Below are 13,260 nucleotides of genomic sequence, written 5' to 3' on the forward strand. Positions count from 1 at the left end.
ATATTTTATGTTAGTAAAATACCTTTTAAAACTGCTTTCTAAAAATAATGTTGATCAGAAAAGAAGACTGAGCCCAGCAATTCTACTTCTGGAATAATCACAAATCCAAAGAAACCTAAAACACCAATTCAAAAGAATATATGTGCCCTGTGTTCATTGTAGCATTATTTACAATCACCAAGATTTGGAAGCTGCCCAAGAGTCCATCAGCAGATTGGTGGATAAAAGAGCTGTGGTACATTTACACAATGGAATACTAACAGGTCACAAAAAAAGAAGGAACTCTTACCTTTTGCAACAGCATGGTTGGACCTGGAGAACATTGTGCTAAGTGAAATAAGCCTGTCAGAGACAGACAAGTACCATATGATTTCTACTTATATGTGGAATCTAATGAACAAAATAAACAAACAAAAGAAAAAGGAGATTAAGTTCCATCAAAGACTCTTTCAGCATCCATAAAAATGACCATTCGACTTTTCTTATCTGACTTTTTCATGTGACAACATTTTGTTAATAGAACTCATTCAAAAACAATGCCTGCATTCCTCCAGGAAATCTTGGTTAGTCATGGAATAGACTGTAGAGCAATAATTCTCAAGGAAGGGCTTTTGTAAATGATACAAATGCTTTTTTTTTACTATGTCCCCAGGGAGGTTGAGCCCCCACCACCTGCCTCCAGGAGCCTGCTCATCTGGTGAGCTGCTGTTACTGACGGCAGTGTTGTAGTCCTCGGGTGCGTGGGACAGAAAAGGCAAATGAATGCTCGGTATCTGAGACTCTGGCCCCAGTCCAGATATGCTGTCCTTGTCTGCTGGAGCCAAGGATCCCTTTCTGTACTAGAAGCAGGCAGATGCTCCTTCCCTGAGATAGATCCCACTCCAATGGTCTTACCCTAATGAAACATTCAAGCACAGGGAGGACACCAAAGAAAGTAAAATAAGGGCACTATTTATTCCTGAGCCCCTGAGCATCTGAGCCAGATGCCCCATAAAACGTGATACAAAATTGAAACAGATTACTTGGTTCATCGGCCTTAATGATCTGAGTAAGTGTCTGTGAGGATGACTCGGCCACCAAAGCTAACAGAGGACATCTGTGCAGTTCTCTGATGCTGGAAGCAATCGTTACAGAGAAGGGAGTAAAAGCCCTTCTGTGGTCCCTGGTATCTTCAGCAATAGAAAGAAACTGCTTTGAGCCTTCCAAGGTGGCAGATAAAATTTGCAGAGCACAGTCATGTGTCTGAAATTTCAGGATGATTTACCTCAGTTAGTTAAAAATCAGAAGTCAAATCCCCTTCTTTCTATATGCATTTTTAATTTTCAAAGTTTTTTTGGATCACTTTAATTAGAAGAATAAAGGCAATGGGATTATCTACCAGGGGCTAAAAGTAACCATGAACTAGGCTACTTGCACTCCACACTTAAAAGATTCTTGAATCGCGTGCTATCGTGTTTTCTCACGGTGAGGAATAAGTCTAGGCTACGCCATCGCACAAAACCTGAAATCATGAGCATGAGAACAAATGAAAGGTTCAAGGCCTACTTTACTCAAGAATAAGACCAGCTGAACAGAGGAAACAGACTATGAGGTAGAAAAAAATGTCCCGAGGACATTCTGGTTTATATTCTACACTGAAGCATCTTTATGAGTGCTCCATGTTCATTAAATAGGGTATTAGGAACTGGGCAAATTCAACTTGTCAGGTACCATTGGTGATCCAAATTTCTACAGACATTCGTAGGTGCAGGAAATAGCAGTGCCTGCAGTGAGAGTCTTTGATAATCAAAGAGAAGAAGACCATAGACTACACCCTCCTGCATGGAAAGGAAGTGTGTGCCTTTGTCCATGGAGGCTGTATCTGTCAGGGAAAGGGTCACCTCACTGATGCATTCTCTTCATGAGGTCGATACTGTGATGATTTTGCAGCATTAAGAGTCAGAAAAGAACTATAGAAAAGAAAAGAAAGCCAACTTAACCAAAATGAAATAAAGGATAAATTCAGGGTTAGTAATACGAAGTAGTACTGTACCCTCCTTGGCCAGCTCACCCCAAAATGCCAATTAAATACTTTCTGTCAGGTTATTTTTTTAAAGCAGGGAATCAACATTATAATTTTAGGATCTGATCTAAATATTTACTCCACATGAAGCATATTTGAATTTGGTGTGAAAAATGTTTTCCAGGAACTCTTCAATTACATTATCTCCAAGTAACCAAGGCAGAAATAATTTCCACATGTCTTTTGTAGAATGGAATCATAAACAAACAAAAAAACCTAAAGAGTTGCCCTGGCCAGGTGGCTCAGCTGGTTGGAGCATTGCCCCCATACACCAAAAAGATCACAGGTTCGATTCCCAGTCAGGTCATGTAGCTATGGTGCAAGTTCAATTCCTGGTCAGGATGTGTATGGGAGGCCACCAACAGATGTTTCTCTCTCACATCAGTGTTTTTGTCTCTCTCTCTTCCTCTCTCTCTAAAATCAATAATCCTTGGATGACGATAAAGAAAAAACTAGAGTTATTACTTTGAAAACAAATTTGTAATATAACAGCATGAGTCTTTGGAATTAAGTGAGGAAGTTGATAATGTATTAGGAAATTGTGTGTAAGATAGACAGAAAGACAGAGAAAGAGAGAGATCACACGTGGGCCATGCTCAAGTCAGTTGATCCAAGAACTTAGATTGGGTGCTGGCAAACTTCTACAGTAAAGGGCAGTCACACACATTTTGAATTTTAGACATTGTAGATCACAGAGTCGCTGGAGCAGAGTAGCACAGATTCTATAGAAAGGGAAAAAAACATGACAATGTTCCAATAAAATTTTACTTAGGGACAGTGAAATCAGAATTTTGTTAACTTTCACAGGTCATGAACCTCTGATTTAAACAAATGTTTTTAAAGCATAAAAACCATCTTAGCTCCTGTGTCATACAAACACAGGTAGTGGGCTACAGTCTGCCAACCCTCCATTAGATGGCTGACTGGTCGGAACTGAAAAGTGCATGTTATGCTAAACTTCCATTTCTTTAGAAGTCAGTTTTAAAAAATCACAATCCCAACAGCTCACAAATCAAATAAAATTAAAAACCAAGTTGTGGAAAGAAATGAACTGATGCTCAAAAATCAAAAATTTTCAGTTCAATTAACTTTGGTACCCTAAGAGGAAAAAAGATCCATGACCATCACAGATGAAAGCAAAAAGGTTATTTTTCATCATTAAGGTATAAAATCTATATAGAAATGCAACCCTGTATCAAATTATACTTCTCACAGTCCTGATTTAGTTTCTTTTAAGCCCTGTTTAATATATCTTTTGTTATAAAAATGCTATTTATGACATTAAATTTGGTTCAGGTTCTGCTTTATTTATTCCTGTTTCAATATTTAATATACTGTTTATCAGTTCTAAACAGCGCTCTCAGCAGAAATTACTGATGTGCAAGAAAACCATTAGAGCTGCTGCTCTCCAGAGAGTTCATTTTGTTGATTAAGTTTTTATCGTCTAAATGTTTACAATGACGGGTGAAGGACTTTTTTAATCTTCTAAACACCAGTGTGCTCAGTCTCACTAGAGGGTGGCTTTGTTGCCTTGGGCATGACGGCTTTTCAAAGGTAATGACACAGGAATGCACTTCTCCTTTTCTGCTCCTTAAGAATGTAGCAGAAACGTCTGCTGGGGTAGCTCCGTCTACCCTTGTTTTTTCCTCTTTTTAGGTATGTTCTGTCTCAGAATATTTCTGGGTGAGTGACAAAGAAGTCCCTACTGGGAGGCGTACAATGGAGGTCTTAATATAGGGCGCTTGACCTTTCTCTCCTTTGGCCGTGTCCAAGGACTGGTTCTTCACGCGTGCTCAGGGTTCACGCCGCTGGATCACACTCCCGAAGCTGGAACCCAAGATGAGAGGCGTTAAGAAGGGAGAAGAGGTGGAGACAGCTAGAAAGGGGAGGACAAGGCCCTTGGGTCTGTGAAGGGTGCACGTGGAAAGCTGAGCGGGACAGCCACGTGGCCACCAGTCTCAGGCGTCAGGAAGAACTGTGGTTACCTCCCCGTCCACGGCTCAGCTCCTGGCCTCCTCGGAGGAAACTGCCCATGTCGTGGGAGCATTACTGAAAATCCTGGGGTGGGGTGAGGCAGGGAGAGGACAGAACATGGGGAAACTGACTCCCTCCTATCTGGGAGGGGAAACGGGGAGGCAGCCCTGCAAGAGAGGACAAAAACACAGGCCTGACTTCCAGAAGCTGCTCCACAGACAGTAGCTTCCGTCCCCTCCGAGCCCCTTCCCAGAAACCCAGAGAAACCTCCCCTGGAAAGTCAGATAAGGTGATACCAGCTTCCTGGCCGCAGGGTAAAAAAGGAAGTTTCATGAAAATTGGAGAAAGGAAAAAACAGTCTCGTATTGTGCAATAGGTGAAGCTCCATGTTGCCCACCACAAGGACTCCATGCTTTTGTCTGTAATTCCTGGGTGAAGCGTTTCTTCTCCTGGGGTGTCCGGGTCTCCTGCAGCCTCCCCTGAGGGGCAGCCTCCTATAGCTGAGGTCCCCCCTCCCAGCTCGCTCAGGAGCAGGGGGGTGTGGGGAAAAGATTCCACTGTGAGGGAGGGCCTGGCCCTCATCATGCCCTCTCTCTCTGATAATAAAGCCAGAGACATAGCACAGCTCTGCTCTAGACTTCATCTGACAAATGAGAGGGTAGAATCTTCCAGATAGGAATCCAAGGTTCCCCCCACCCTCAGAGTCTCAAGAAGAGTCAAGCTTCCCCTGAACCCTTGGTGAAGCCTCAGCCTCATTCTTAGCTGCTGACGCAGACCCTCCTCCTGAGATGTCTCACCTCATTATACTCCATCACCTTGGAATGTGTCTGCTTCAACCTTGGGTTTCTTCTGCAAGGAATTTTGTCCCACCTTCTAGAATGTTCCCTTACCTTTCACACTGAGCTAGAGGGAGCCACTGTCACTGACTCTTCAGCTGGTGATTGTTTTAGTTTTCTAGTACTGCTGTGACAAATTACCATAAAACAGCACATTTATTCCCTTAAAGTTCTGGAGGTCTGGACTTTTGGTCGAGATGGCGGCGTAGGTAAATGCAGTACTCGCCTCCCCTACAACCTCATCAAAATTATAGCTAAACTGCAGAACAGCCATCGTTCAGAACCACCTGAAATATGGCTGAGTGGGAGTCCTACAACTAAGGATATAAAGAAGAAGCCACATTGGGACTGGTAGGAGAGGTGAAGGCATGGAACAGGTTTGTCTCACACCTTTGTGATGGAACAGGTTTGTCCCACACCTTCATGTGGTGGATAAAAATCGGGAGGACTATCTCAGCTGCGGAGGCCCCCGCCCTGAGGAGCAAGGGGTCCCAGTCCCCCACCAGCCCCCTCTCTGCCCGCCAGGGTTCCAGTGCCAGGAAGAGAAGTCCCCATAACTTCTGGCTGTAAAAACCAGCGAGGATTGTGGCTGAGTGAGACAGAGGGCTTCTGCAATCCAGGCATTCCTTGTAAAGGGCCTGCACATGAACTTGCTCGGACTCACTCCCTTGGTGCCCCAGCGCTGGGGCAGCAGCTCGAAAGGCACCAGGGACATACTGGGAGGAGCTGAATTGTCTGGCATCAGGGCTGGAGAGGTAGCTTTCTCCCAGACAGAAGTGCTTGCAGAGGCCTTTGCCCTTTGATGAGCCCTCCCTGCACAGAGCTGGCAGGCAGGTGCATATCTGAGTCTCTATCTACCTGGGTCACATAGTTCACCTGGCCCTGGTGATTCCCTGAGGCCCTGCCCCACTCAACTCGTGGGCTTACCCAAGCTGTTCCCAGTGGCTTTTCGACACAAATAACTTGCCTTGGCTTATGCTTCAGATTTTCCTAAAACCTCTCAAACAAGCAGCATCTGGCCGCAGTGTGCCCCATACCTCTCGCTAAGTGGCCTTTAGAAAGTCACTTTTCAGTCCTAGGCTGTCAGTTTTCACAATATGAGAAGGCAGGACCAGATGATCTGAGAGTTTCCTTCCAGCTTTAACAGACTACAGTTCTGTGTTCTGTAGATCAAGGCTTGATTGTACATGTAATTCTACCTCAGAGCCCAGTTCTGACTCATGTAGTAGGAAGCTCTGATGGAAAGGTCATTAAGGAGACATGGCTGCAGGTTACTCCCTCAACACTCCAGAACCAAGTCTGACATTCATTCTTCTGTCCTCACGGTAACACTCCACCTTTGCTTGGGCTTTAGAGGGCCGGTCCACTAAGCCAATCCACATGATGACGCTGGGAAGACAGGCGCTATGCTCATTTTACGTGAAAAAGCTAAGGCTCAGAGAGGGGAAGAGAATCTTCCAGATGTCAGACCCTGTGATGGGTGCTTTACATGTTACTTCAGATAACAGCACTTCGAAATGGATAATATTGCTCCCACTTTACAGGTGTGAAAGCTGAGGTCCAGCAAGGCAAGACGACTTTCCTAATGACACTCTGTTAATGTGACGGAGGCCCACTTTTCTGACTCTGAACAACCTCGTCTTCCCTCTACATTGTGCTGCTGCTGCCATTTGCAACTTCTCTGTGAGATGTTGAAGTGATAACTGCAGCATCACAGCTGTCCTTTGGGATCATCCTTTCATGGTGCTCTCCAAACAGGCCTATACGCTGAGCAAGTCACATCACCTCTGTGCCTTGGTTTCCTTGTAAAATTGGAGGTAAGAGTCCCTACTCCATAAGGATGTTAAAATCCTTGTTGAAAGTATTGAGTGAGATCTTGTCTTTCGAGCATCTAGCCTATATGAAGTCCTCAGTAATTGCTCATTCTTATTGTGTTTGCAAATGGTAGTTTGTCCCTATTAATAATACCAGGCAAATCCCCTTCATACCAAATCAAATGAAAACACAAAGAAACTGTCTGTAGTTTTTTGTTTTAGTTTTAGTTTTATTATGAAAACACACAGTTACCTGCATTACCCATGTATCCGCAATAGCAGAGAAACCGTGAGAGTGGACCATCCCCATGGGGGATAAGTTCCTTTGGTAAAACCAACATAAGTTACGGAAATAACACCAAATACAATAACACAGCACATAATAAAGATTAGATTCAGAGAAGGAACAGGAACTGCTGAGAGGAGTAGTGAACATGGAGAGGGTGCGTCTCACTGAGAAGCGTCAGGCTCAGGCGGCCTCCCTGAGGACCTGGCCCTGACCCTGGAGAGGCTCAGTTCAGCTTGAGGTCACTTATACGCTCCTGGACCCAGGGCTCACTGGGGGTTGGCGCAGACTTGTCTGCTCCCTCTGGTTTGAAATCTGTGGGAAGAGGAGCGTCTAGGTTAGAATCGCATGGGACTTTGTCTGTAGTAGATGTCTCCCTCTGCTCGACCACAGACAAGACCCGTCCTGGGGTCGTAGTGGAAATGGACTCCTTGGATTTAGTAGTGGACTCAAGGTTGCCCAGATTAGAAACTAATGAGTTTTACAATCAATACGGCTATATTTCCCCATTAATTTCCTAGTGCCCCTAGCAATAACTTTTCCATGTGTTTTTCTAAGCATGGTGTAAGAAATGAGCTCACATTTCCTGAGTTTTTTTGCTTTTGTTTTTTTTACCTTCCCTGGCTTTTTAGCCTCTAGCTAATTTCCTCCCCAGGAACCCCCCAGCCCCATCTTCTTCCTTCACTCCCACTTGGCCCCCTCCAGGACTCAATAGATGACTTCACAACCTGTTCCTTACTGCTTCAGCCCCGAGACCTGCCTCCCTACTGTTAGATCCTCCACCAGCCCCAAATGAGCCTCCTATCTAATCCTGCCATTGCCCTTGACTTCCAGAGAAGTCCAGGGCTTGATACTTACACCACTGCTGGCTGGGAGCAGAGGCTGCTGGTTTCGTAGTGTGAGAAACACAATAAAACACCAAGACAACTGGCTTCTGTGGCTCAGTGGGTTGAGTGTCGGCCTGCGAATCAAGTGTCGCTGGTTCGATTCCCAGTCAGGGCACATGACTAGGTTGCATGTCAGGTCCCCTATTGGGGGCACGCGAGAAGCAACCACACAGTGTTGTTTCTCTCCCTCTCTTTCTCCTTTCCGCCCCCCCCACACACAAACAGTGCTTCTTTCTCTCACCCTTTCTGTCCTCATCCTTTTCCGTGTGCGACTCTTGCTTCAAATGCCCTGAGCTGCACCAAGACCCCTATCCCCAGCTCTGATGTTCTATGATCCCTGGTATCACATATGCCCGTATCTCTCATGGTCTCTCCTGCTTGATGGAGTCCCATCATCATTTATCAAGGACCCTCCTTTAACTGGAGGAGTGTGTGTCTTGTGTTCCCTGGGATTTACAGACTTTACTTTTCATGCCATTTCCACTCATCCCAATTTAGAAGTCATCTGCTTTTTTGTCAGGCAAGGCAGAGCAGAATAAAGCAAACCCCCCCCACCGACCCCCCAAAGAGCTTATTAGTCTAGTGATGTTATTGACAGTGAAAGAAATAATAACCCATGAGATGAAATAAAGTAAGTGTCACATCAGAGCATCCCTCTGCTGTAGACAGATAGGTCCAAATCAAGTCTAAATCACACTGTGTGCTAAGGAGGAGCCCTGGATATCGAGGAGACCTCTGCCTAAGTGAGTGGGGTGTGCTGACCTTCCAGCTGTGGAAGGATTATGAAGATGCCTGCTCTGGGGCATTAGGAGAACAATGATAGATAAGAATGGGTGATGAATCTGCATGGTGCCACACCATGAGTTTGACCGTTGACTGTTGCTTCCTAGCCTTGGTTTGATCTTTGGCTCATGGAGGAAATATGTTCTGTTCATGAAGGTCCCAACAATAATGTTGTGTTCACACAAGTGAAATTCCACACCAAGAGTACAAAGGGCTTGTGCCAGTCCTCAAAAATTGAATCACAAATATGAAGGAAGTTCCTCCCAAGAATAAATAAGGAAATGCAATTCAGAGTATCAATGGAAGACTGGGGCAGAGGAAGTGGGGTGAAGGGGAGGTGTTGTCTATGGCCTAGAGTTTCCAGTGAAACAAGTGATAGACATAATTTTTGGAACTGACAGTAACAAGGGAAGACACATGGGTGCTAAAGCCTCAGTGAAATCAGTGTGGCTCAGTTGGTTGGGCATCATCCCACAGAGTGAAAGGTCACCGGTTCGATTCCCAGTCAGAGCACATGACTAAGTTGTAGGTTTGGTCCCCGGTTGGGGCCCCACTCAATGCTTCTCTCCCTCTCTCCCCCTTCCTTCCCCTCTCTCTGAAAAATAAATAAATAAATATTTGAAACCTCAGTGAAACCGGCCATTGCTCCTGATCTTGTCTTTGCTTCACCTCCCTCAAGACCACCATTAGCGATCATAGGGATGGGATAGGAACACAGCTCATGTGCTTTCAGAGAGGCAACCCTACAGACACAGGAAGGACAGAATTCCTAAAGTGTGGTAGCACTTTGCTTATGTCTTGTTTCCTCCATCGTTCTAGCCCCTTTTGGGGGAATCAAAGCCCCCTAGTTTGGCCCCAATTTAGCTTCATCATCCATGTTTGCTCCACCACTCCGCAGCTATACCGATGGCTCTCTCCTCATTCTGAGCCAGCAACTTCACCCCTGCGGCTCTGCATCTGCTGGGCCTCTGCTACCACCCCGTCTGTGAATGTTCAAGTCCTGTGTAGCTTTCCAGACTCAACCAGAATTCTGTCCCTTCTATGAAGCCTTCCTTAACCCTCCCAAGGGACATCATTGCTTCCTCCTGGCATTCTGAGATTTCACTTATTTTTCTCCTAGGAATCAGAACTTTCTGCTGATTGCTGTGGTTATCTGCTTATACAGTGTGGGGCAAGAGTAGGTTTATGGTTGTGAGTATGTGAAACACAGACTTTATTCTTCTATTATTATTTACTAACTATTGCATTATTTTCCATATGAACGATTGGAAACCTACTTCTGTCCCACCCTTTATATTCTCTATCTACCTCCACTAGACCATGGGCATCTAGAGGACAAAGACCATTAAAAAGAACTATTTCTCATTATATAATGTGATTTATGCTTAATAATCTTGTAACTATAAAATAATAGATGGAGAAGAAAAAAACATACAGACCTGACTGAGAAAGTAGGCCCTTTCACACCGCTGAAATGATGAATTGAAAAGAATAAGAAAACTGCTTTGAATTTGGCATTATTTATGTAAATATCCTACAGCTTTCTTAAAATAGTTTAGAGATAATGGAAATCAAAACTTCACTTTAGCAAAGGCCATTGGACAGAAACTTTGGTCTATTTCTCCAAAAAGTTTTTCAAATTAAAATTAAACAGTTGACAATAACCTACTTTCCAACCAGTGTTGTTGTAAGTGTTTGAAAACAAAATGTGTTTGTAAATCTGTGAGCTAACCAGGAAGGTAAAAAATGAGAAGACTCCAGAAAAAAAACAAGAAAATCACAGATGTTTCACACATACCTAAGTACTATTGCTGCGTTTGGGTATTTATTTCATTTATTTACAGTGCTTTTTATTTTTCCTGTCTACACACACACACACACACACACACACTCTCTCTCTCTATATATATATATATCGTTACACTATTTGTCATATATGTGTGTGTACATCTGTACAACCCTTCATCTTATTCAATTTGTATAATTTTTCATCTTATTTTTTAATACTTATTCTGCTACACTCCATTCAGTTTAAGGGTTTAATAATAACAAATCCAGTGGCAATACTGTAATTTATCATTTTGGATAGAGGAAAATTTCAGTTTCCTTATTTTAGAGCCAAAAATGAAGCTGGGTCAGATGTATCTTTATGTTTGAAGATGCTTCCATATTTGGATTTGGTTCTTCAGAACTCTTTCCTAGAAATGTGTTATTTAAGTTAATGAGTATGAATATTTTTTAGGCTCCTGATACATTACCACCCACATCCAATGTATGTTTAGGATCCTCAACTAGTGTTTAACCCAGTGACCCTAGTCATTCAGTGACCGTTAGATGACAAATGACAGAAACATGACCTCATCTTTCCTAGTCCTCTAGCGGGGATCCTTTAATTCAGTTTCTTCATTCAAGGGAGGATGTGCCACCCTCGACAACATTGTCACACCTACCCAACCCGCATGGTTGGAGCAGCTGAGGAAGCACAGAAGTTTCAGCTCTGTGGGAAGGATGGAGCTGGAGAGTTCATGCACAGGGACAAGGAAAGAGCCGCCCTGAGTCGAGACATACTCTTTTCTCCCCTGCTCTTGGGGGGATCCATTTCCTCCCAAGAAACCGAACAAGTCTTGCGTTGTGGGCTGAGACTTAAAGCTCAGAGAAGCTATTCTTTGACATTCTGAGCCCCTCTGGTCATCTGGGACCCTGAGTTGTGCAACACTCAGCCTGACAAACACCACTGTGCTTAAAAATTTCCCTCCTCACCCCTGGATTATTCCATTTCCCCATCCTCCAGGGTGCCTATAAGAGCAGGGGAGATGGCTCCGCACTGCAGAGGGACACAGCCAGTAGCGAGTGCCCACTCCCATCTCCACTCTCCGGACGCTTGAGCCCACACGTCTGCAGCACCATGAAGGTCTCCAGGGCTGCTCCTGCCGTCCTTCTCTGCGCCATCGCCCTCTGCAGCCAGGTCTTCTCTGCACCGTGTGAGTCTGTGCTGTCGCTGTGGGTGTCTGAACGCTCTGGCCCCAGTCAGACCACAACCATCTTTTCTTGTGGTCTTGGGAGCCCCAAGAGAAAATAGAGAACTTCCTGAGGGCTATAAAGCATCTTTGCTCTTTTCCTGCAAGACTTTTATTTTCATCTTATGAAGGGGTGTTAGCTAGCCTAGTCCTCATATCTGAGAGCCAGGGTCAGGTCAGGGAGTAATAGTCCCATTTTACAGGTGGCAAAGTAGGGACCTAAGCAAATGAGTCTGCAAGAGGCAAACCCAGTGGTATCACGCTTCCACTAACTCATGGGAGGCCCCACTGAGACCTCTGTTCCTCGGGTGTCTGAGGAGGTGGGTCCAAGGTTTCTCTTTTGCTGGGTCTTGGCTTCTTGGATCAGACAAAATTTCTTGAAGGGAGATGAGATAAGAGACCAGTCTGCCTGGATGTATGGATCACAAGGAGAAAGCATCCACAATGAAGACTCAAAGAGAAAGAAGGATACAGACAGAAACAAGGACAGAGACAGGGAAATTTCTAGGCAAAAATGCCCAATGCTTTCTAATGACCTTGGATCCCAGCCCACGCCCTGAACAAGGCTGTCTCACCCTGTGTTTTCCTCACCATCTTGGGAATCAGATCTCAGATCTCACCTTTTCTTCTGAACTGTGACTCAGGCTCATTCTGTCCCTTCCTCCCCAGTTGGTGCTGACACCCTGACCAACTGCTGCTTCACCTATGTCTCCCGGCAGATTCCACGAACATTCATAGCCGACTATTTTGAGACCAGCAGCCAGTGCTCCAAGCCTGGTGTCATGTAAGTGCCAGTCTTCCTGCCCGTTCCTGGGGAGATGGAGAGGGTATGGAGTGGGGGCCATGCCCCAGGGCACACACAGGCTGGGGTGCCATTCTGGAAAGGCCCCGTCCCCTGGGACATCCTATCAGCTACACAGAACCCAGGTCTCCGAGGTGCAACCTGCCCTGGCCCAGCTTGCAGAGTCAGGCCGGGGGCTGGCGCAGCCCAGACAGAAGGGAGGAGAAGGAGGAGGCAGCAGCAGGGTCCTCTGAGGGCCCCCTGAGTCAGTGAGAGCAGCTCTCTGGTCTGAGATATGCAGAGGGCCCCTGAGAGAGTGAGCAGGCCCTGAGCTGCCGGGTCAGAGCGTGGGGTGGAGGGGCCATGGTGGGCCCAGGGCGCCCCTGCAGAAGTGCTCAGTGGGTAACCCTTCCCCTCCTCTCCACAGCTTCCAAACCAGAAGAGACCGGCAGGTCTGTGCCGACCCCAGTGAGGCCTGGGTCCAGGAGTACATCACTGACCTGGAGCTGAATGCCTGAGTGGGCTGGAAGCTTTGAGGAACCCAGTGACCTCAGTGGGCTGACAGGAAGCAGGGGCCCGAGCCTTGGAAGCACCCCTGTTACTTCCACAGCTACCTCCCCTGTGGGCTGGTTGTTACCTAACACCCACACTCTGGGACTCTTCCTAACTTAAAGTTCAACTTATTTATACTGTTTAGTTTTTGTAATTTATTTTGAATGTCATGCTGTGTTTGTAACTGTTTGCTCCAAGAGATTTCAGAACACCTTCTTCACCACATTCCCCTCCCCCTTCACTTGCACTGTGATTGGTGACAATTGAG

The 13,260-nt window shown here is 45.5% G+C and overlaps 1 protein-coding gene across 1 annotated transcript; it reads left to right on the forward strand.

Annotated features, from left to right (window-relative positions):
• Positions 1–11,547: 11,547 nt before the first annotated feature.
• Positions 11,548–12,958, forward strand: LOC149998712 (C-C motif chemokine 3-like). Its single transcript, XM_090291553.1, has 3 exons — positions 11,548–11,623; positions 12,329–12,443; positions 12,868–12,958. The coding sequence occupies exons 1-3, from the start codon at positions 11,548–11,550 to the stop codon at positions 12,956–12,958; spliced, it is 282 nt and encodes a 93-aa protein (XP_090147679.1).
• The last annotated feature ends 302 nt before the right edge of the window (positions 12,959–13,260 follow it).

Source organism: Furipterus horrens, unplaced genomic scaffold (genome assembly GCF_987537825.1).
Source record: "Furipterus horrens unplaced genomic scaffold, mFurHor1.1.pri manual_scaffold_11, whole genome shotgun sequence".
NCBI lineage: Eukaryota > Metazoa > Chordata > Mammalia > Chiroptera > Furipteridae > Furipterus > Furipterus horrens.